At 42.2% G+C, this 24724-nt stretch overlaps 1 protein-coding gene across 1 annotated transcript in view; it reads left to right on the top strand.

The window, feature by feature from the left end:
- Window positions 1-24724, top strand: part of TBL1XR1 (transducin beta like 1 X-linked receptor 1) — a 405824-nt gene that overhangs the window by 278304 nt on the left and 102796 nt on the right. The window contains 2 exon segments of the mRNA XM_030216860.1: window positions 21796-21859; window positions 21946-22043. Of these exon segments, the coding sequence (XP_030072720.1) occupies window positions 21796-21859; window positions 21946-22043 (162 nt within the window).

The raw sequence follows: 24724 nt of genomic DNA, 5'->3' as shown, positions 1-24724 counted from the left end.
TAAAGCTAGATTGACATAGGTCTAGCTAGTTATTTTCACTGAGCCAGTTGTTGAGTTGAATGCAGACTATTCTACAAGTTTTGCCAAGAAAGACTAGTTGGTAGTATTCAAGCTTGTCCTGGTCAAGACAACTCTCTTTCAGTAGAAGGTGCACCACAGCCCTTTTTAGTGGTATTGGCAGCTGCCCTTCGACAAGAGAGGGGTTAACCATCTTAATGGCCCCTTCAGTGAGGCCTTTGCTTGCTAGGTGCACTATCTTTGCTGGGAAGGGGTGAAAGAGGGCAAGATGTCGTCCTTTTCAAGATCTTTTTTCTAGAGCCACTTCTGTGATCTGGTTGACTGAATCCCAGATGGCTGTACATGAGGGGGAGGAGGAAGTATTCTCATTCCTAGGCAGCCCTCCAGACTGGTCCAGGCTCTTGGGTTATGCGCGCCTTCCAGCGTGTATCTGTATAATAGTCCTGTGCAGCTCTTACCCAGCCAGTATATTCTCAGCCTCCAGCAGATGGTAGATATGAAATCTGGATGGTTTGGTAGGCCCAGGGAGGGTTGAGTCTCAGGGTCTGCCTCTAGTTTGGTGTGTTTGTGGGGGGGGGGGGGGGTTTCCCCTAGGTGGGGGAATCCTCTTTGAATAGATTAAAAAAAAGTTATTTGGGCTGTTCTCTTGTACCTTGTAAGTGTTGGTCTGCAAGGGCCACTTTACCCTGGGGGTGTTACACATGGGTGGCCAGGATCCTCCCTTGCTGGGAAGACAGTGTGTTCCTCACCTCTGGTGTGGTGGAGCCTTGAGTTCCAGGTATACAGCCATCAGCAATTGCCCTTAAAAAGAGCAACAGGAGTGCTTGGCTCTCCAAGAGTTCTATTGTTTCTTTTCTGGCTGTGCTACCAGTCGCCTGTGGTGCTATCTCTTTTGGGCAGAGTGGCTGAGAGTTTTGTGCTGGGGCCTCGGTGCAGACCATGTGCGCAGCATGAGTTCAGCACTGCGGCAACGTCAGGCATGTAGCCACAAAGGATTGAGGTGTGGGGAGCCCAAGTCAGTATCTAGTGCCTTGGGGGAGGGGTGGAGACCACAAGGAGGGAGCTCTTAATTGAAACACTTTTGGCACAGAACTTGGGCGAGGTGCCTTGTACCATGGCTGAACTGAATTTTGCAGAACGCATGTCTGAGGCCCCACCATGGTGGGTGTTGGAAAATCCCTTGCCCGGTTCTTCTTCTGTGGTCGACTATGGGGGGGCCTATTGGGGGGAGTTGGATTTCACCCCAACTTCATATGGGCCATGTACTAGGCTTTGAGGACAGGGAAGCCCCTTGAGGGAGGAAAAGCCTTACCTGGTCACATCTCTTCTGCAGCTAAGCGGCTCAGGATGGAATAGTCTGATAATTTTGAGGACCTGGCTTCTCTGCGGTCTAAGGGGGGAGTTCAGTGCACAGGAGGTCCCTCTCACGACCCTGGGGAGGATTTGTTGGCTCCTGGAGAGGATCCATCTATGCACTGTATTTTCCATTGGGTCAAGCTGGCAGAACTTATGAGTGCTATGCTTAAAAAGGTGGATCCCTTAATGAAGGGCATCAGAAGGCCTCCTAAATTCTGTGGGACATGGTCCAGGTGAAGAGGAGTTCTCTGGGTACCCCCTGAAAGATAGCCAGGTCCACGCCTAAGCTTTACCATATTCCTGCGACAGATAGGGAGTCATTGAGGCTCATGGCGGTCACAAAGAAGACCATTATTCCGATAGATGGGAGTGCTGCTTTCAAGGATCCTCAGGACCGCAAGATTGAGACCCCGTTGAAGTGTAATTTTAACCTCTGCTCTCACATTGTAGGCATCTGGTGGCTAGAGCTTGTATTAGGTGGGCTGAGAGGGTTCTCGATGCTCCTACCTCCTCTCAGGCTGTGCTTGAGATACCTCTTGGCAGACACCCTCTTTGATCTTTTCAAGACTTCGGCAAAGAATACGGTCCTAGTGGTTTCTGCTCGAGGGCTCTCTGGCTCCAGTGTTGGGTGGCAGACTTAGCCTTGAAATCTAAGCTTTGCTGTCTCCCTTTCCATGGCTCCATGGTGTTTGGGGAGGAACTGGATAAGCTGTTAAAAGTTTTGGGAGAAGCTAAGGTTCCCCCTTTGTCAGAGGATAAGCCCAAAGGCTGGGCAAAGGGAATTCGGATCGGGTCAGATTTAGGGAGGTTCACCATTACTGACTGGAGAGTATTCTGGGAGGTCAGTATAGCTGGGGTTTCTTCCAGAGGACTCCGGTCTTCTTGGAGGTCGGGAAACCTCTTCCTTCTCCTCTGTTCAAGGCCAAGTTTTGCAATGAAGTTGTCAAGGTTTGCTCTCTGGTAGCGTTATGCAGCTGTCTTGCAAAGTTTTACTAGAGGTGGATCCTGATATTTCAGATCTGTGAGTTCTTGAAGTTATTCAAGACAGTTATGCCCTGGAGTTTGAACATACACTCACAGATCTTTTTCTACAGTCTTCCTGTTCTCACTGGAAGTCAAGGGTGGTAAGAGACACTCTGCAGAGGCTTCTGTTACTTCAGGCGGTAGGTCCTGTCCCTTGAAGAGCACAGTTTAGGCACCTGCTCCATTTATTTTATGGTTCCCAAACAAGGAGGGTGCTTTCAGCCTATTTTGGACCTCAAGCATGTAAACAGGGCATTGTGTGCCCAGTTTTTGCATGGCGACTTTGAGATCGCTTATTGTGGCAGTTCAGAGTGGAATGTTTCTTACTGGATCTCATGGAAGTGCATCTTCACATTCCCATTTGAAGGGCTCACCAGTGATTCCTATGTTAGGACAGCATTTTCAGTCTTGTGCCCTGCCTTTTGTTTTGGCCATGGTCCCACGAGTGTTTTCCAAAGTGATGGTAGTAGTGGCAGCAGCATTAGGCAAGGAGGGCATTCTAGTGCATCCCTTTCTCGAAGTCTGGTTCATTTCAGCCAAGTTCCATCAGGAAAGCGAGCGGGTCACTGCTCGGATGGTGAGCGTGCTGGAATACCTTGGATGGATAGTGAACCCTCTCGAGTCATCTTGTTTTGTTTGTCTTTCAAATGTCTTAGTTCAACACTCAGATAGGCAGGGTGTTTCTTCTTCTGGAGAGGCTTGGCAGGTTCCAGAACCATGTGCACAACCTCTTGGCTTCAAAAGCGTCAAGGCCAAAGACTATCTGCAGTTATTACGGTTAATGGCAGGTTTGGTGGAAGTGGTGCAGTGGGTAATGGCACATATGCATCCTCTGCAGCAGGCCCTCTTATCAAGGTAATCTTCCCAGAATCAGGGACTGTAGGCGCATTTTCTTTGCGGAAAGGCAGTGGTCAATTTGTCACAGGGCATGAGTCTGAAGGCACCACAGTGGTGATGACGAATGCCAGTCTGCTAGGTTGGGGAGCTCACTTTGTAGGGCAAATGGCACAGGGGCAGTAGTGGAAACTCAGTGGTCAATCAACAGGTTGGAGACTCGGATAGTTTGTTGCCCCTTGGGAGTCCTTTCAGCAAATTCTGGAAGGCAAGCTGGCAAGAGTGCTTTCCAACAATGCGACAGCAGTGGCCTATATAAATCACCAGGGAGTCTCCAAAAACAGTCGGGTGGCTCTGCAAACCTTGATATTTCTGGCACGGGCAGAGGTACATCTGTTCTCTCAGCGGCCCATGTCAGAGGGACGGAGAACGTCCAGGCGAACTTTCTAAGCAGGAATATTTTGGATCCCACAGAGTGGAGCCTCAGTCAGGAGGTCTTTGTGAGGCTTGTTCACACCTGGGGTCAACCGATGATGAAACTCATGATGACAGTGGGCAGTGTGCAGGTTCCCCATTTTTTTTTCAGCTGAAGAAGGGAAGCGTTGTCCCAGATTATCAATGTCCTGGTGCAGCCTTGGTCATCCCAAGGTCTCCTGTATGTACTTCCTTTCTGACCAATGGTAGATTGAGTAGTTCAGGTCATAGTCATTCTGGTGGTGTCATATTGGCCTCATGGACAATGATACGGAGATTGATTATGGGTGTTCCTCTCAGGTTTCAGAGAATGGAAGGTCTGAGGCAGGGTCCGGTCAGCCTGCTGGACCCGTCTGTTCTCTTACGGCCTGGCTCTTGAGAGGGCTAGGTTGCGAGTGATTTGGTTACTGATCGGTTTTGATCGATATCGTGTTGCAGTCATGAGAGATGTTTGCTTCCCTAACCTACATGTGAGTTTGGCGTGTATTTTGAGGACTGGTGTCAACAGAAAGGGGTCCTTCCATTGCAGGAATCCCACATGGAATGTTTGTGCTTCCTTCAGGATGGTTTGGATAAAGGTTTGGCATTAGCTTCCTTGAAGGTTCAAGTGGCGGTATGTGTCAGCCTTCCATGGTTCGATTAAGGGAAAGTCTATAACTTCTTTGCTGGATGTTGTCTGTTTTCTAAGGGGTGTCAAACTTATTTGGCTGCCTTTCGTCCGTTGGTTTTCCCATGGGATTTGAAACCTAGTTGTTTTGGCCTTAGTAGCCTCACCTTTTGAACTCCTGGCTGACTGTACTTTAAAGAACCTTACCTTGAAAATGGTTTTCTTGGTAGCCATTGCTTTGGCACAGGACATGGCCGCATCTTGGGTAGAGACTAATCTGATTCTGAGCGGTGAAATGGTCTTCCTTGCATTCCTTCACAAATTATTATCAGCTGGATATGCAGGCCAAACAGGATGCAGCTTTTGTCACTGGGAGTTTTGGTCTTTTAGAGTCACACCTTTAGTATTTACTGATTTGGTGCTTTCCAAGCATCCGGATTGGTCTGGAGGGCTGCTTACGAAGGAGAAATTAAGGCTTACCTGCTAATTTTCTTTCCTTTAGGTCCTTCAGATCAGTCCAGATCCCACCCTTTCAGCTTTTCATCAAAGGACGCAAAAGCTTGTTGGAAACATGCAGATCGTGGAGGATTTTGTTTCAGCTGGACATTTGTAAATAGTTCCTTTTTGGTTTTGCTTGTTGCTGTGGGTATTTTTTTTTTTTTTTTTTAAAGTAGAGGCTACTGAACTAAGTCAGATTCTAGGGGTGCTGCCTAACACATAAGGCTGTTTGTGGCTTTGTTGAAACAAGTGAAGGGATATGGTTCTTTTGCCTTCTGCATTGTGAGTGACATACTGGCTGGGTAAGAGCTCCGTGGGACTATTATACAGTTACAAGCTTAGGTGTTCTCGGTCTCCATATGCTGGTAGGCATGTATAACCCAAGCATCTGGACCAGTCTGGAGGGCCTAAAGGAAACAGAATTAGCAGGTAAGTCCTAATTTCTCCTTAGTTCATGGGACGCTTGATGAAACTGTCTTGTAGGTCTTGGAGACCTTCAATTTTATTGGCTAAGTATGTGGCAAAATCATTGTTGGTTAGTTATGATTAGGAAGGCTGATTCTGTTGTGCGGTTTGCAGTAAACTTTACTATTTTGAATAGATACATGGTTGAATTTGCAGCTTGTTCCACTGTGTTGAGAGAAGTCCATAGTTCACTATTGAGACAGAGAGGGGGAAACAGCTGCTTGCCCCAGGATTGGTAGCATGGAATGTTGCTAATAATTGGATTTCTTCCAGGTACTTGTGACCTGGCTTGGCCTCTGTTTCGAAACAGGAAAATGGGCTAGATGAACCATTGGTCTGACCCAGTATGGCTACTCTTATGTTCTTAAGTATTGTTTTTTGGCTATTGTTAAGGCCCTGGTGGTAGATTGCCATATGTTTTCTTACAGTTGATCCTGACTTCATCTAGGTAAGATTTTCACCATTTTCTCAGTTTTACATCCTCCACACTTAAATTTGTATTCTGGGGAAGAACCATGGGGAGCGATTGTAGGCATTTGAAACTTTGTTTCCTTTCACACTTCTACCTCTTGTTGAATTTTCCTAACTTTTGGCTACTGAATTGTGGAGAAACTCTGCAAAGTTTATTTTTTCCATTGCCAGTCCTAGGTAAGAAAGTAGCTTTGTAGTTAGAGACTGCATTAAAGAAACAACTGTATTTATTGTGAATATTTGTATCTAAAGGAGGGAATTTAGATTCTAGCAGAATAAATTGTCTCATTGCTTGCCCCTCCTAGGGAACATTTTTAATAGTGTTACTTGCTGCATCACTGTGAGAGTTATAGTCCCACCACCCTACTCCACTCGACACACACCCACCCCTCCCTAAATTTGCTACTCGTATATAGATAACCCAATAAATATTCACAATACTCAAGTACATCTGTTCATATCCATTCCAACCAATCACCATGACCTTTATTCAATGTAATAACTGTGGTGCATTAGTCCTAAGCACACCATCTAGAGGCTTTAGGGCTTGCCTTATCTGTTTCAGGTTGCTATTATGAAGAGGAGCTCAACAAACTGCAGGAATTTGATGCAATAAAAGTAGCTTCCAGGACTACACAACATCATACCAATTTACTATCACTATATCCAAGAAAAAAACCACCCAGGAATAGATGGGGGTAACAGTTGGATCAAGTAGATTATGACAAAAGGCACAGAAGCATCCACTCTCACAGTTGTTGCCCCTGTGTAATTCTTTCGCTGCTCTGGAGCATTGTGATGATCATGATAAGAACTGAGGTGGAACCAGAGATCATGAAGGTAGCTCAAAATAAGACATCCCAAAAGCAATGACAGAAAAGCTCAAAACAGAAAATTGCTGCTGCCAGAGGCATTAATTTTGGAGTACAGTTTAAATGGCCCAAAAAATGAAATGCCATCCTCCGCTACTAGGAATACCAACTAAATACTGATTGTGATCAGAGAAGAAACTAAGGACTCTTAACACTGATGATGTAATCCACCTGGGGACAAATGATCTAGCTAATAGCATGCTTGTAGTGCAGAAAGCTTTTTAGAAGCTGGGGGAGGAGTTAGTCTTTGGCATGGACTTTGCTTTTTCTGAAATACTGCCTACCTATGGAAAGGGAGAGGAAATATTACATAATGTGGAGAACTTGAATAGGTGGCTCAGAGTCTGATGTCAACAAGAAGGTTTTTAGATACATAGAAGGCTGGGACAGTTGATGGAAAAATAAGACCATACTATAATAATGGGCTGCATCTTACTATAGGAGAAAAGAGAATTCTTGGTGAGAAATTTCTAGGCATTTAAATTAAAAGGTGGGGGTGGCTTATAAAAGAATCATAAGCTATGAGGGCTGAACGTATGACCTAAAGTGGTGAACTGGATTTGAAACTGGTTAACCGGTAGGGGACATAGGGTGATGGTAAATGGAATCCGCTCAGAGAAAAGGAAAGTGAGTAGTGGAGTGCCTCAGGGATCAGTGCTGGGGCTGATTCTGTTTAATATGTTTCTGAGAGACATTGTTGAAGGGTTAGAAGGAAAGGTTTGCTTTTATTCGGATGACAGAAAGGTAACCAATAGAGTGGATACCCAGGAGGGAGTAGAAACCATGAGAAGGGATCTCCAAACACTGAAAGAATGGTCAAGGGTTTGGCAGTTAACCTATTATCTCAAGGGAATAATGCCTCAAATCAGAGAACAAGATTTTAAATTAAATACAACACGTGTGCTCTGATATTGTAATAAAACAACAAACTATTGATTTATTAATACATGAACATGTAACAATATATCCACTTTGGATTTCCAAAGCTCCCCCACCCCAATCTCGCAGCCGCTCGGGCACGCGCGCCCCCACGCACCCAATTAAATCATTCAACCCCCAAGTACCACTGATTAGTAGATCCACATTACCAAAAAGCTTATAACAGTACAATCTACAACATCAAACAGTAGTGAATCAAAAAATCATAATTCACTGTTCGAACTCGTGAAAAGAATGTCTTTGCATTAAATCTCTTCAATGGTTCAAAGGGGAAGATAAATGCACCAATGTTTCAAGCCTTCAAAATTACAAAGGGCTAACTTGGGTGAGTTACTTAAAAGATCAAGCCCTGAAGGATTTGATGGGGGTCATGCGCCGTGTGAAAACATTCTTCTTCAACAAGGCCTACAATGAGAACCTATAACCTCACTAAGTCACCTCACCAACCCATTCAATAATGAACGCCCACCTTCTATAACTACACTAACAACTCTCTTCCTTCTTCCCTCTTCCCATCCTTAATCGCTACACATTACTAACTGTATCTGATATCCTGTTATGACAATGTTGACAGATCTATGTAAGCCACACTGAGCCTGCAAATAGGTGAGGGAATGTGGGATACAAATGCAATAAAATAATATTGCAAGTATTCTGTCACTACAAAATGGATTACTATTCCAGGATCCACACGCAAATTTTATTTGAAAGCCAACACTTCGTGTAAAAGTGAGCATGTAGTTTATTGTATATTTTGTCCATGTCAATTATATTACATTGGTCACACTAAGAGACAACATAGGCTTGCTGAACATACTAATAATCTTCGAATTCGGAAAAGAGAGGCACCATTGGTAGCCCATTGGATCGATCAGGGACACACATTGGAGGATTTAAAATGTTTAGTGTTAGCTCAATCCCCCCCCCCCCCCCCCCAATGAAAAGAGGAGGTGATGTTAGTGCCCAATTATTTAGCATGGAGCAATGTTTCAATTTTACATGGGGTACGGTGGCCCCTAGGGGACTCAATCTTGAAGTAGAATGGATTTAGGGGAGGAGATCATATGATGGGTGGTGCTGTGTGGGTATTTAAACTCTGCACGCACGTTAGAGAGTCAGTGACGCTTAGGGGCGGTGCCTGGGACGCCCCGCTTAGAATGCAGTCTTTGAAGGTAAGCAGCCATAAAATATAGTATCAATTGAATTAACCATGGGTTTATTGTGATATGTGAGAATTTAGAAATGGTTTGATTAATGTTGTAGGTTTCGAGAATAAGTTCCTCCTCATGAAGGATCACCGAAATGCGGTCTCGCATTGAGGAACGAGAATGAATAAGACTTGTGCTTAACAGCAGGGTTTGGATGGGTCTCAGAGTCTCTCCCTCAGTCAAGTCGCACAGCCAAGCACGGAAAAAAACTGAAGTTATAGCGGAGCAAGCTGAACTTGTTTCGAATCAACATTATCGGAAAGATTTTTGAAATCTTTGTAATTTTGAAGGCTTGAAACATTGGTGCATTTATCTTCCCCTTTGAACCATTGAAGAGATTTAATGCAAAGACATTCTTTTCATGAGTTCGAACAGTGAATTATGATTTTTTGATTCACTACTGTTTAATGTTGTAGAGTGTACAGTTATAAGCTTTTTGGTAAAGTGGATCTACTAATCAGTGGTACTTGGGGGTTGAATGATTTAATTGGATGCATGGGGGCCGTGTTTGAGCAGAGAGATTGGGGTGGGGGAGCTTTGGAAATCCAAAGTGGATATATTGTTACATGTTCATGTATTAATAAATCAATAGTTTGTTTTATCACAATATCAGAGCACACGTGTTGTATTTGAGTTAAAATTTAATGCCAAGAAGTGAAGAGTGGTGCCCTTGGGATGCAGAACTCTAAAAGAGATGTACTAGATAGGAGGGGAGAGATTGGTAAACTTGGCTCAGGAGAGGGACCTGGGGTGGTGGTGTCTGAGGAGCTCAAGGTGATAAAACAATGTGACAAGGCAGTGGCTGCAGCCACAAGGATGCTAGGCTGCATAGAGAGGTGTATAATCAGCAGGAAAAATGAGATATTGATACCCCTGTACAAGTTGTTAGGCCCCATTTGGAGTATTGTGTTCAGTTTTGGAGGCCGAGGCCTTATCTTGCTATGGTTGTAAAAAGACTTGAAGCGGTTCAGAGAAAAGCGACAAAAATGGTACGAGGTTTGCATAGCAAGACATATGGGGAGACTTGGTGACCTGAACATGTATACCATGGAGGAAAGGAGAAACCGGGATGATATGATAGACGTTCAGATATTTGAAAGGTATAAATCCACATACAAACATTTTCCAGAGACAGGAAGTTGGTAGAACTAGAGGACATGAATTAAGGTTGAAAGGGGGCTGGCTGACTCGGGAATAATATCAGGAAGTATTTTTTCATTAGGAGTGTGGTACATACTTGGAATGCCCTTCCGCGGGAGGTGGTGGAGATGCAAATGGTAACGGAATTCAAAAATGCGTGGGATAAACACAAAGGAATCCTCTTTGGAAGGAGTGGATCCAAAGAAGTTTAGAGTAGATTAGGTAGCAATACCGCTAATAGGGAAGCAAAGCCAGTGCTGGGTAAGACTTCCACTGTCTGTGCCTGATTGTGGCTGAATAAATTTGGATGGGCTGCAATGGAACTTTTCATGGGTTTTGACAATTTCAGAAATTTAGAACAAGGCCAGTGCCAGGCAGACTTCTACGGTCTGTGTCCTAAAAATGACAAGGACAAGTCAAGATCGGTCATACATATGAAGTATCACATCATAGCATGAAATGAGTTTATCTTGTTGGGCAGACTGGATGGACCGTATAGATCTTTATCTGCCATTATCTACTATGTTACTTCAGGTAGCAAAAGCAAAGGTGTGGTATCCGAGTGGAAAATAATTTAAAGAACCATTTTAGCTATTCACTTCTTAGCAACACAGTAGAAGGGGAGACTAAGCAAACCACTATACAAAAAATAAAATCACCATTGAAATGTAGATGAAAAGCAATGACCACAATTGTTCGCAGTTTTAATGACAAAGTTCATGATCTGCATCCCCTTATGTTAGCGGCAGACTTAGATATTGTTGCTATCAAAGAGACATGGTTCAATGATTCCCATGAATGGGACACGAACATACCAGGCTATAGTCTGTTTCAGAAGGATAGAAATGGTTGAAAGGGTAGAGGAGTAGCTGCATGTGAGAAACAAAGAACCACTTCCCTTCTACAAAATTCTTTCCAACATTTGATTTGTTGGAAAGCAAGAAAACAAATCAGCAAATAATTGTTATACCCTGGCTCCTAGAATTTGTGGCTGGCAGCATATTTTTCAATTTTCATTAATAACAGCGGAAATCCATAGAAGTTTCAGGCAAAATTATTTCTGACTTGCACATTTGTTCAATTTTCCAGCATTTATATTGGGGATATATTTTCACTTTTCCAATTATTGCCTTGACTTCAATAATTCCACCTGACTTAGGCATTTTGTAAATACTCTAGTTGCTGATGAAAGACTGAAATGGGGAACTTTGTATTGCATTGATATTGGCATTTTTGAAATGTGAACTGAAGATATTTCCAGTAGTCCTGATGGATAAGGAATGTGGATGTGAGTTCCTTGGGATCTAGGGAAGCTAGCCAATTGTTTCGATTTGAAAGAGAGGATAGTCTGTAATGAAAAGAAATCTAACTTTTGGTGATCAAGAACAGGATTTAATCTCCTGATTTTGGGGTGATTAGGAAATTACGTGAATAAAAACCTCCATGTTCCTAAGGAGAGGTACTCTTTTGCTTGTGTATGGAGTAATGATTATTTCTTCTGGGTGGGTGATGTACATTTGGGGCTGGACGCAAGGTGAGAAGATGAATGAAATTGATCTTGTAACCTTGATTGATAATTTTGAGGACTCATTTGTATGAGGTTATTTTGTGCCATGCCTCCCGTAAAAAATGAAGGTTGCATCAAGCTGGATAAATATAAAAACTAGGGTTGCTTTTAGTAGTAGTAGTTATTGAGGAAGATTGTGTTTTTCTTTCACATGGAGTAGAGGATTAGCCTAGCAGTTAATTTAGCAGCCTGAGAACCAGGGGAATGAGGCTCAATTCCCACTGCATCTCCTTGTGACTTTCGGCAAGTCACTTAACCCTCCATTGCCTCGGGTATAAAATAAGTACCTGTATATAATGTGCAAACTGCTCTGGTTGTAACTACAGAAAGGCAGAATATCAAATCCCATTTCCTTTCCTTTCTTTGATGCTGGAAAGAAGCTTGAGTTGATGATCGAGATTGTGGTTGATGTGAATAAAGGTGATGTGAATAAAGCTGATAACCGTTTTCAATATTATGACTAACTATAGTAATGTAGATCTTCCCTATGATGCTGAGGCATCAAAGTGAGTGGTCATGAGCTCTCAGAGGTAGACTAATTGTCTTTAACTTGAGAAACTGCATCCTTGACTTTATATCCAAATAAATTCTCCTTGGCAAGGAGCATCTGGTTGACTTGTGAGTGATGATAATGAAGTATTTGCAGTTGGTGTGCAGCTATCCTTGCTCCCAAGTATACCTTTCTTGCAACAGTGTCCTGTATTTTAGGGTCTTTACTCAGAGGGTATAGTGCATTAGATTTGTTAGCTTTGGACCTTTTTAAAATGACTTTGAGCACCACAGGTTGGTGAGGCAGCTGAGGCTTATTGTGGCTTGGAGCCTGATGGACTTTGGACTTGGAATCTAGTCTCTTGGAAATTGGTTGAATAGAATGTGTACTGTTGTAGGGCCACTGGTGGTATCAATAGCTGTAAGGATTCCTGAAGAGCAAGATCTTTAAGTATATTTTGGATAAATTTTATGTAAGTGGTGTGTGGAGGGTATCTTGCTGAGCAGGAAGAGAAGAAATACACAGAGGTTGGTTCTCAGGCGGAGAGGTACCTTCTTGTCTGAAGAAAAAGATACGGAGTTGCATGGAAAAAAAAAAAAGCCTGCCATTGTAATTGCAATGAAGGTCAACTTAAGAGATATTAGAATTGGTGCAGGTGATGGAGTATGAGGCTGAGGAAAACTCTCGGAAGGGAAATCTTCATGGTCCAGAAGCTTTGAAGGATCTAGAGCAGGTGGAATTTGCAGCATGGGCTGTTGTAAGATCTTTTGAAAAAGCTGCACCAACAAAACAGCAGCATCCTGTGTAGTCTATAGAATAGCTGTGAGACTTTGCTCCTGTGAGGCAGAAAGAATAGGGGACATTACCCTGAGGAAATTATGTGAGAAACAATAGCAGCTTTACTTGTATTGGAATCAGTGAGACAGTTTAGATAAAGGCACTTTGCTTGGTACCTTTTGTAGTAAGTCACTTTTATTGCTTTTCTTCTTTTTCTTACCTGCTCTAGGGTTCAGCCAAGGGAAGTCTTGCTTCACCAATTTGCTTCATTTCTTTGAATGCGTGAATAAACATGTGGATAAAGGTGAGCCGGTTGATGTAGTGTATCTAGATTTTCAGAAAACATTTGGAAAAAGTCCCTCTTGAGAAACTCCTGAGAAAATTAAAAACCCATGGGATAAGAGGCATTGCTTTTGTTGTGAATTATGAATTGGTTGTTGGATAGATAAGAGGATAGGGTTAAATGGTCAGTTCTCTCAGTGGAGGAGGGTGAATAGTGGAGTTCTCCAGGGATATGTACTGGGACCGGTGCTATTTAACATATTTACTAATGATCTGGAAATGGGAACAAGTGAGGTCATTAAATTTGGAGATGGCACAAAATTATTCACAGTTGTTAAAACACATGCGGATTGTGAAAAATTGCAGGAAGACCTTAGGAATTTGGAAGACTGGACATCCAAATGGCACATGAGTTTAATGTGGACAAGTACAAATTGATGCACATTGGGACGAATAATCCAAATCCTATTTCCTGATGCTAGGGTCCACTTTAGGAGTCGGAACTCAAGAAAAAAATCTAGGTGTCATCGTGGACAATACGCTGCAATCTTCTGTCCAGTGTATGGCAGTGGCCAAAAAAGCAAACAGAATGCTAGGCATTATTAGGAAAGACAAACAATATTATTATGCCTCTGTATTGCTCGATGTGCAATTGTGATTGATTGACGTATCTTAAAGATAGCAGAATTAGAAAAGGTTCAAAAGAGCAACCAAATGATTAAGGGGATGGAACTCTTCTCATATGAGGACAGGCTTAGGATTCTTCAGCTTGGAAAAGAAATGGCTGAGGGGGGATATAATAGAGGTTTACTAATTGGTGTAGAACGAATAAACTTAATTTACTGTTTCAAAAAGTACAAAGACTAGGGACATTCAAGGAAGTTACATGGTACTATTTTTAAAACGAAGAGGATGGAATATTTTTTTCACTCAACGAATAGTTAAGCTCTGGAACTCGTTGCCAAAGGATGTGTTATCAGCTGTTAGTGTATCTGGTGTTTAAAAAAGGTTTGGAGAAGTTCCTAGAGGAAAAGTACATAAGCTGCTATTTAGATAGATGGAAAAGCCACTGCTTGATTATCGGTAGCATAAATCTTGCTTCTATTTGGTATTATGTGGTCCTTGTGACCTGAGTTGGCCACAGTTGGAAACAGGATACTGGGCTAGATGGACCATTGGTTTGACCCAGTATGCCTATTCTTATGAATGGAATGGGGAGATGGTGTTCCGTGATGTGAATCTATAGCATCCACCAGTGACACATTATTACACTTGGAGAAAGCACTTATACAGACCCCTGAGTCATGAGGGAAATAAGAGACACTGACAAAATAAATAATGGCATCTTGTTTCCCAGATAGATGTGGCTGTGTCCTGCAGCTCTGAAAGTTTTTATTTTTTTTTTTTTAAAGCTGTAGTTGCTGGCTCTGACCATGATGTTTCTGAGGACCATTTGCTACTCCCCTGTCCCTCCTTTCTCCCATTCTGTACTTACAGGATTCCCAGAGCAAGGAGTGTCATTCATGGGGGAACTCAGAGAAGCTTTTGCATTAATGCTGAGACCCTCTGGGTCTGAAGCACACACAGTGCTGTCCACTGATAAGCCTTCCAGTACCTGAGATAGGCCCTTCAGGTCAGCCCTTCAGTTCTTGCTGTCCATGATACTTAAATGTTTTAGAGAAGCACAATCTCTGTATTTAATTGAGAGGGCAGGCACATCTGTTGGCATGGAATGAAAGACTGAAGTAAACTGTATGCTGATATCCTCAGGGTGAGAAGATTCCATGAACACTATTGGATAATAGAAATCAGTCAAACTAGAGAGGGCTGTTCCGAGCAGTCGGTCAACATGGAAACTAATTACCAAGTATGACTGCATTGTCCTCTGTTAATGGAGAAAGGTCCTAGTTCCCTTGCAGGGAAATATGGTATGTGCTATGGCTATATCGAATATTTGTATTCAGTTTTGGCTGAACAGTGATTTTAAATTCGAATACAAATAATCCGGGGCTTTACTAGGCGAAGTCCTACTGAAATAAACATTTGATCTCAGATTTCACATAGCTTCTTTTATTATTAAAGCTCAATGCCCATTATTTGTATTTGTAGTCGGCCAAATAATATTTTTCATTATTTCTATTTGGCTAAATAGTAAAATATGCTATTTGGTACAGGCCTAGTATGTACACTACAGAACTGAGGTTCACACATATTAAATTCTGTTCGTTCCTGTATAGAATTCAGACTTCACTTACGTGTAGAAGAATATGGGGATTAATGCAGTCGGTCACAATGGTGGTTTTGCTTGTTAGCTGAAAACTAGCTGGGTGATTCTTTATATATAGAAGACCCTTGGGTTCTTTTCTTGTAGTGTCTTTTAGAATTTATTTAAAGGCAGGGGAGAGGACTGTGATGTGGGTATGATATGCAGAAGTGTCACTTTGGTTGTCTGTTCCCTTACCTAGCTTGCCCCCTTATTGCTACCCTAAATATTTCTCTCTAGAGACAGTAGTTCACACATATGCACATTGCTTTCCCCTGATATCCAGATATATTCTAGAACACAAAATCTTTGCATGTTTTTCTGAAAAGTCAGTTTTTATTTTCCATTAATACAAAATCCTGCCAGGAAACAGTACATTTTATTTGTTTATTTATTAGAATTTATTTACTGCCTTTTTGAAGAAATTCACTCAAGGTGGTGTACAGTAAGAATAAATCAGACATGAGCAACAGACAGTTACAGCAGTAAAATTATTCAAATAATAGAAAGTGTGGTATAGTATACAACTTACAATGTCAACACAATACATAATAGAACATTTTAATTGACAGTGTAGGGTATAAGCAAAGATGGAACACAATAGGGGTCCTTTTACTAAGGTGCGCTGAAGAATGGCCTGCGGTAGTGTAGACGCGTGTTTTGGGCATGTGCAGAATTATTTTTCAGTGCACCTACAAAATAATTCCCCCCCCCCCCCCCCCTTTTTTTTTTTTTTTTTTTTGCTGAAAACGGGCGTGCGACAAAATCAAAATTGCTGTGCGTCCATTTTGGGTCTGAGACTTTACCGCCAGCCATTGACTTAGCGGTAAAGAATCAGGGCGTTAATGACCTACATGTGCCAAATGCCACTTTGCGTGCGTCCGTTATGCGCGCTGGAAAATAAAAAAATATTTTTCAGATGTGCTCATCAGGCGCGCGCCAAAAATGAAAATACCGCAAAAGCCACGCGGTAGTTGGGCGGTAACTCCATTTTGGTGCGTGTAGATGCTTAACGTGGCTTAGTAACAGGGCCCCATAGATAGGTAAGATAGTAAGAGGACTTAGAAAGTAAGGTGACTAATTAAAAAAAAAGTTGCACATGAGGTCAGAGAGATGGTTAAATATTCTCAGCTAGGGTAGAAGTGGATGAACATGTCCTGCTGCAGTATATGCACCCCGTTTTGCTCCTTGTGTGTGTGAGTGAGACTAACAAGTTAGTTCTTCTATTAAAGGCCTGGTTGAAGAGCCAAGCCAAAAAGGTTTCCTACCAAGGCATCATAGCATTCATATACTTTTTATTTATAATATCAAAAAGAACAAGTATAACCAAGCACTGTTTCAAGAAAATAATACAGCCCACATCATGAGAGCAGAGAGAACAATTAAATACAAAAATAAACAATGAAGAAAATCAAGACTACTAGTTACATCATACCTGGATTACTTTAAGGCAATGTTAATTCACACCACTCATGATGATATTTTTTAACTTCCCTATGTAATAAAAGTCTTTATAACTGATTTGGTTCAAAGTAAGACCCATAAAGCCCTTGCTTTGACTGAAGAAATTTCTTATGCCTTAATTGAGTTGCACTAGAAACATCTGCAAATATCTGCACTTTCCCTCCACAAAACAAAAAAAATCTTTCTTTCTGAAGTAATTTCTCATAACTGTAACCTTATCCAGTTTTGAAGAAAAAGAAACAGAGTGGAATGCAGCGATATCATCCTGGGAAGTTTCTAAAAATCAGTTAAATTATCCGTCTCATTACCTGTAGTGGATAATATATCAGGTAACTACTCATCTTGGGCCTACCTCAGAACTTTCTTAGTTAAATAGTAACATTTTATAACAACAATGGTATCGGTATTAAGTAAAAGGTAAAACAATTCTTTTAAATATTTCCTAACCAATATCTCTGCAGACAGTAAAGGACACACAGGAAAATTCAAAAATCGCAAATTGATAATCCTAAGCTGGTCTTTTAACTTTTCTATTGTTTTCCAAAAAGGGGGTAGTGCTGGGCAGACTTATACAGTCTGTGCCCTGAAAAAGACAGGTACAAATCAAGGTAAGGTATACACAAAAAGTAGCACATATGAGTTTATTTTGTTGGGCAGACTGGATGGACCGTGCAGGTCTTTTTCTGCCGTCATCTACTATGTTACTATATCTGTGTAGATAACAAGCTATCGATACCAGATGGTCATGCCTGTTGTAATAGCCCAATTTGAGATTCAGATTTCTTAAAAGAACTATCAAATTGTGGAATCTTAAGAGTCCAGATCATACAACTAGAGAAAAATCAGAGGAGTTCTACAGGACTTTTTTTTAGCATTGCTTCAGTCCTCTTAACCACTTTCTATACACCATATAGGGATATTTGTGAAGCCTCAACATATTCTGTTAGGGTTTCCTTAGGAAATTCAACAGCATTTAAAAAAAACACATGCACAAATGAAGGTGGCTGTGGCTCTTATTTTTGCAACACCAAATCTTTCCTACCAGGGAAATACTTTCTTGGGACAACACCCAATGGGGAGTAGATGAGAAGGAATGGATGATTGAGGGGAATGCTTCTCCCCTGAACTTAACAAAGCACCTGAGTCCATGCCAGCAGTCATAGGAAAAGTAGTAGTACACCAATTCAGGGACACCAAATGTTTTTCTGTAGAGCCTGGAGTAGAAGTGCCCACCACTAGGTAACTTTTGCTTTTCTTTTCTCCATGATGTGAATTAATCCAAATCAAACAAATGTACCGCCAAAGAAGAGAGATGGCTGGAGCTCCACGAATAAAATATCTAGGTTCCACTAGGGCTCCAGAGGGGCTCGCAAGGGGCCTAGTGTGCCCCTTAGGGCACACCCCTTTGGCCATGCCACAGGGATCTGCGGGTTTTAATCCCTGATGCCCGTTCCACACTTATGACTTCTGCGGGATGGGAAGATAGACCTTGGGAAACCTTGCAGGCACAGCACGGAAGCCCTGGGGTGTCATGGCTCACTCCAGGCTCTGTCCTTTCCTCCTCCTGCAAACTCAGAGCTGTGGGCTTTAATCCTCGATGCTGGTCCTTCACGGATATCAGTGGGGCCAGAAGATAGACTCGGGGAGATCTTGCAGGTACAGCACGGAAGCCCTCAGGTGTCGCAACTCTTCCAGATTCTCTCCTTCTTCCTCAGCAGTCTTATACTAAGATGTATAAAATCCTGTGAGTGTTGTAAAATAGCTTTTCTAAAAATCTATGCCATGATGGTCATATGTTTTTGAATCTATTCACGTAATTTAAAGATACAAGGGAAGATGCGTTGCTTGTTCTTTCCATCTCTCTATATTGGACTGTTTGCATAGTTCCATAATAAAATAGTTTTCCACTTTTCACCAGCAAGTCATTTATTTCCACTAAATATAATACCATTAAATTTCTATATAGCCTTTTGGAAAATAAGATTTGGTAAATCATTGTCCTTATTTATTTTGTCTTAATGTGCATGTCATAAGTTTATACATAAAAGCAGACCGATCAGCGCAGTTTACTGATTTTTTCCTCCAGGAACTTGTCCAGACCGTACCACATCCTCTGGCAATAGTTCATAGCTTAACTATTTGTTGAGTGAAAAAAATATCCTCTGAGGACAAGCAGGCCAGTTGTATTTTCACTGCTGTGTGGCATTGTCCGACGGAACCCGGTTCAGATGCTGACTAGCGAGATGAATGTAAAAATTTCTAGCAGTGTCTCACCATGCATGTGTGGTTGCCTTCTATCAATAAGACTTCCAAGTTTTGTGATGAATTTTTTGTTGTTGTTAAATTAAATTCCTTCTTTAACATAGAGTGCTTCCCACCCCCACCCTGTCATTTCTATATAATTTATACCCTAGTAACACAGTATGCCATTGGTTGTCCTTCCACTGGGTCCTCTGAGCTTCCTGTTATATCTGCACTTTACTCTAACTCCTCCATTTTGGTTTTTAGGCTTCTAGCATTTGTGTACAGACGTTTCAAATTGTGTGTTTTTTTTATTGGAACTACAAGCTCCATTGTTGCAAGCTGTTGTAGAAACTTGTTAGGGTATTTTTTGCTGTATATTTCAATGTGTTTACTACTGTGTGCATGCACTTTTCTGTTTGAAAGTTAATAAAGATCTCTTTTAAATTAAAAAAAAAAAGTTGACAGGGATAATTTGCAATCTTTACTCTGTCTTCCCTGTAAGGGCTTCTATCTTTCATCTTTGTTGCAACCTCTCAGGATTCCCTAACTTCCCTGTGTTGATAGTGTCCTTCAAAGATACCTCACTTTAAACCATATACTCCTGAGTGACTGTCCCCCTCTCCCCCCCCCCCCCCCCCCCCAGATTGTAGTATAAAATCTGCTGAATCTCCATTGTAAATCATCCTGGTAAGGTGAATTCCATCCTTTCGGAGTAAGCTCACCGTTTCCCCAATTCCTGACGTGTCTAAAATGTGAAGGAGGTGCAAGACCTTTGGCAAATACTTCTGGTAGTTATGCCATGCTTCATAATTCTTACAATCCTGAATTAACAAGTTCCCTTGCCATTTAGTTTTATACCCCTACTGTTCAATTAAAAAAAAATACTCAGTGAATTTAAAATTACAGTTCTATACATTGCAACAACAACAACGTCCACTTGTCCACTTCAAATGCTGGAAGCAGAGTAAATAAACTGCAGTGGAGCACAGATGGAGTTGATGTCTTGATTTCACACATGTATGACCTTTTGGCCTGAGATTTTCTTTTATTTATTTATTGTATTTGACATTTATATCCCACATTATCCCAAACAGGTTTGAGTTCAGTGTGGCTCACATTGTAACAGAAGCAGTTGGTAACCGGTCTTAGTTACATAGAACATGTAGTGTTGCATCCAGATAACATCAATTATACAATCACATTTTGTGAAAAATATTGTGATAACCAGAATAGTATGTGATGGAGTCATGATTGTTGCAGCTTGTAGATTATATGTTGGATTGGTTGCTTCTGTCATTGACAATCTTAGGTGTGTTTTTAGCAATTTGTAAAATATAAAATATTCAGCAATGTGATGTAATTGCTTAGGCAAGGAATTCCATCTCTAAGTACATTGATAGGATGTTAAGATTCTGCTAGATAGACAAGGGAATGTTTGGAACTCGCTCCTGATTGGCTTGTCAGGGGCTGAGCTGATGTCTGATGCTGCAGAGATCAGAAGCCTGATCTACTTAAGCCTACCTTTCCCTGCAACCCTTGCTTTAGCGTTTGATTGCTGTCTGCTGAAGCTAGCTTTCCCCTCTCTGTTTGTGCTTGTGCACTGTGTTTATGTTGGAGATTTGCGTTCTCTCCTCCTGGCTCTAGATTCTGTGTGAGTGCTGGGTGTTCCCAGCCTGTGCTTGATTGCCTCACTACACTGCACCTGGGTTTGTTCTCTGCTTGGCTGGTGGTGTATTGTTTGTGGTAAGCTTGCCCCTTGTATTCCAGTTTGTTTAAGTTTCCCTTTCCTCTGTGTTAACTCTTTGTCTGCAGTGTAAGCCCTGATTCTGGCAGGTTGTGTTTTGAAGCAGCCTTTTCCTTTTGCCTGCTTTTATTCCTTCTTTGCTGTGTCTGTCTCCTGTTTCTGGTGAGCGCTGCTCCTTATTTGATCTGTGTGTTTAAGCAACATTCTCTGTTTGCTTACCATTCCCTTGTCCTTGTGTGCTGTGTGGCATAGCCTTGTGTATCCCTTTATTGCAGTTCCATTTTTCCATTGTGTGTTGTGAGGCCAGCCTGGTGCATTCTTGTGTGTGGATTCCCTTTACCTTTGAGTGCTGTGTGGCACAGTATCCCTGTGTGCTGTGTGGCCAGCCTTGTTTATTCCTATTTTACAGTTCCCTTTATCTCTGTATGTTGTGAGGTTAGCATTGAGTATTCTTGGGTGACTTTCCCTTGTATGCTGTAGGGTACAGCCTACAGTGTTCTCTTGTGTGGCTTCCTTTATTCTTGACTGCCGATGGCACAGCCTTGTATTTCCTATAGGAACGTCTGTCAGTCCCTTTTCCCTTGCGTTCTTAGCTAGCGCTGTGTGCATTGCTGGTGCTCCTGGCCCTTTGGGGACCCCTCATTGTTCTTTCTCCACTTCCCAGTGTATGACTCGGTTCCTGTTCGGCCATGAGGCCCGCACGCTTGGACTCTGTGTGAGTGGGTTTCCAATAGGCCGTGAGGCCCGCCTGAATGCTCTCCCATTTTCTGGTGGTGCTAGTTGGTTGTTTGTGTGCGGGGCTTGGTGGCTGGGGTGGTGCGTAGGGCCTGTTCGGCCTACCCTAGGCCTTGGCCAAAACCCTATACTAGGCCTCGGCCTGGGCTCAAGGGCTCACGACCAGATTAACATAGGAGAATCCAGCAGTGTGAATTGTTTTATATTTAATTTAGATTTAGTTGTACTATAAATGCCCTGAGTTTGGAACCTAGAATTTACTTCTTCACACTGTACTGCTGTTCTTTAACTGTTTATGTAAGAGTAAGTATCTTTTAATGACAGAGTGAAGGAACTCTTCTAGCAACAGGATCATATGATGGATATGCCAGGATATGGACTAAAGATGGTGAATAAACTTTTTTTTATTTAATTTATTCTAACATAATTTTCAAAACTTTCTTTAAACTAAAATTATTTAATATACATTTCTAGGTAATCTTGCTAGCACATTGGGACAACATAAAGGACCTATATTTGCATTAAAATGGAACAAAAAAGGAAACTTCATTCTAAGTGCAGGAGTAGACAAGGTGAGAGACTTTGAGAAACATTTAAAGTATATATATCAATATTTTATTGCCCTTATTTGTTTGTGATGCTTATTTTTTTTCTAATCATTTATAATTTTTCATTTTACAAGGGTCACTTGCAAACAGTAATACAGAGATGACTGTACAATACAATATTAGAAGAAAACAATCTCAACTAGATAAATGGATTATATACAATCTTTGTCTTTCTTAGACCACAAAATAAATAGGGAGAGTGAAACAAGACAAGGAGATCAATTAAACAGTAAACAAAGAAAACGTGGTATTAACCTGATTATCCCCAGTTATTATTTATCTAAATCATTATTCCACATTGATTATGTGGTTGGCTTCTTCAAACCCAAGACGGTGTATAGTCAATTAATTTCGTTGGAAACATTTCTTATTGTCCAATATTAGTGGAAATAATACACCTGATTTCATTTTTTTCTCTTTTAAAACCAAAAATTATTTAACAATACAAACACTTGAATCTCTAAACCAATTCCCACTGATTAAGGTAATCCCAGTTTCACAGGCTTCACTCATTTTGAATTAATATACTAAGAGGAATCATTTCAGAGGAAAAAAAAACTTTGAGTCATACCCGGAACTCTGGGAAACAACAACCTCAATATTAATCATCTGTAATATTCATTTTGTTCAAATTTTTCTGGTCTATTAACATTTTCAAAATCTTAACCGTTTCCTATTCCTGTTGAACTTCATTTGCTGTATCAATTTTTCATTCTCCAAGGATTTGATTAGATTATCCATGTGGCTCACTAATAAGATTATATCTGAAGCAAAATTATTTACTGCCACCGTTAGGTCCTGGCGTGCCTTCCAGATGATATTCAATGTAACCTCCACGGGAGCCAAAAACTCCAAGCTGATAGCTCTTACGGGTTTAGGAGTGGCACCGCCAAAACGGGTTCAGCTGTAAACGACTTCCGTTTCAGCATACACTCCTAACTCACTCCTCCACTCCTTTGGGCATGGTGGTTAAATGATTTGAGAACGATGGAGTTGTTTCCAGGTCCAAGAGCATCGACGCTCCTTCACCAGTGCTAATCAAAGGACTCATCAACCCAGTCATCTGTGGGCAGTTCGTCGCGCAGCGGTCCCACACTTGCTGCACAGGGGACAAAACGCTGGCCATCGGCGGCTGACCCCCCATTGTCCCCTTGCTCTCAGTTAAGGCAAATGCAAAGAGGAAACTTCAAGTAAACACTACTACTACTACTACTACTAACTAGCATTTCTAAAGCGCTACTAGGGTTACGCAGCGCTGTACAATTTAGACATAGAAGGACGGTCCCTGCTCAAAGAGCTTACAATCTAAAAGACAAGAGAACAATCTAAAGACAAGTGAACAATCTAGAGGACGAGTGAACAGTTAATCTGATAGAGTGGATAGATAGGGGCATTCTGTCTATCTAGAGCGGTTAGGCGCCGAAGGCAGCATAGAAGAGGTGAGTTTTAAGCAGAGATTTGAAGATGGGTAGGGAGGGGGCATGGCGTATGGGTAAAGGAAGATTGTTCCAGGCATAGGGTGAAGCAAGGCAGAATGAGCGGAGCCTGGAGTTGGCAGTGGTGGAGAAGGGTACTGAGAGAAGGGCTTTGTCCTGTGAGCGGAGGTTACGGGCGGGAACATAGGGGGAGATGAGGGTGGAGAGGTAGTGAGGAGCCGCAGACTGAGTGCACTTGTAGGTAAGGAGGAGGAGCTTGAATTGTATGCGATATCTGATTGGAAGCCAATGAAGTGATTTGAGGAGAGGGGTGATATGAGTATATCGGTTTTGGCGGAATATAAGACGTGCAGCAGCGTACTGAACTGATTGAAGGGGGAATAGATGGCTGAGTGGGAGGCCGGTGAGGAGTAAGTTGCAGTAATCAAGGCGAGAGGTAATGAGAGCGTGGACGAGAGTTCTGGTGGTGTGCTCAGAGAGGAAAGGGCGAATTTTGCTGATGTTGAAGAGGAAGAAGCGACAGGTCTTGGCAGTCTGTTGGATATGCGCAGAGAAGGAGAGGGAGGAGTCAAAGATGACTCCGAGGTTGCGGGCAGATGGGACGGGGAGGATGAGGGTGTTATCAACAGAGATAGAGAGTGGAGGAAGAGGAGAAGTGGGTTTGGGAGGAAAGACGAGGAGCTCGGTCTTGGACATGTTCAGCTTCAGGTGGCGGTTGGACATCCATGCCGCGATGTCGGATAAACAGGCCGATACCTTGGCCTGGGTCACCGCGGTGATGTCAGGTGTGGAGAGGTATAGCTGAGTGTCATCGGCATAAAGATGATACTGGAAACCATGAGACGAGATCAGCGAGCCCAGGGAAGAGGTGTAGATTGAGAAGAGAAGGGGTCCAAGGACAGATCCCTGGGGAACTCCAACACATAGTGGGATGGGAGTGGAGGAAGATCCATGGGAGTGTACCCTGAAAGTGCGGTGGGAGAGATAAGAGGAGAACCAGGAGAGGACAGGGCCTTGGAATCCAAAAGAGGATAACGTGGCAAGAAGTAAATCATGGTTGACAGTGTCAAACGCGGCGGAAAGATCGAGGAGGATGAGGATGGAGTAATGACCTCTGGATTTGGCCAGGAGCAGGTCATTGCAAACTTTAGAGAGTGCTGTTTCTGTCGAGTGCAGAGGGCGAAAACCGGATTGAAGTGGATCGAGGAT

This window comes from Microcaecilia unicolor, chromosome 10 (genome assembly GCF_901765095.1).
Source record: "Microcaecilia unicolor chromosome 10, aMicUni1.1, whole genome shotgun sequence".
Classification (NCBI taxonomy): domain Eukaryota; kingdom Metazoa; phylum Chordata; class Amphibia; order Gymnophiona; family Siphonopidae; genus Microcaecilia; species Microcaecilia unicolor.
This window is presented reverse-complemented; position numbering and strand designations above follow the sequence as displayed.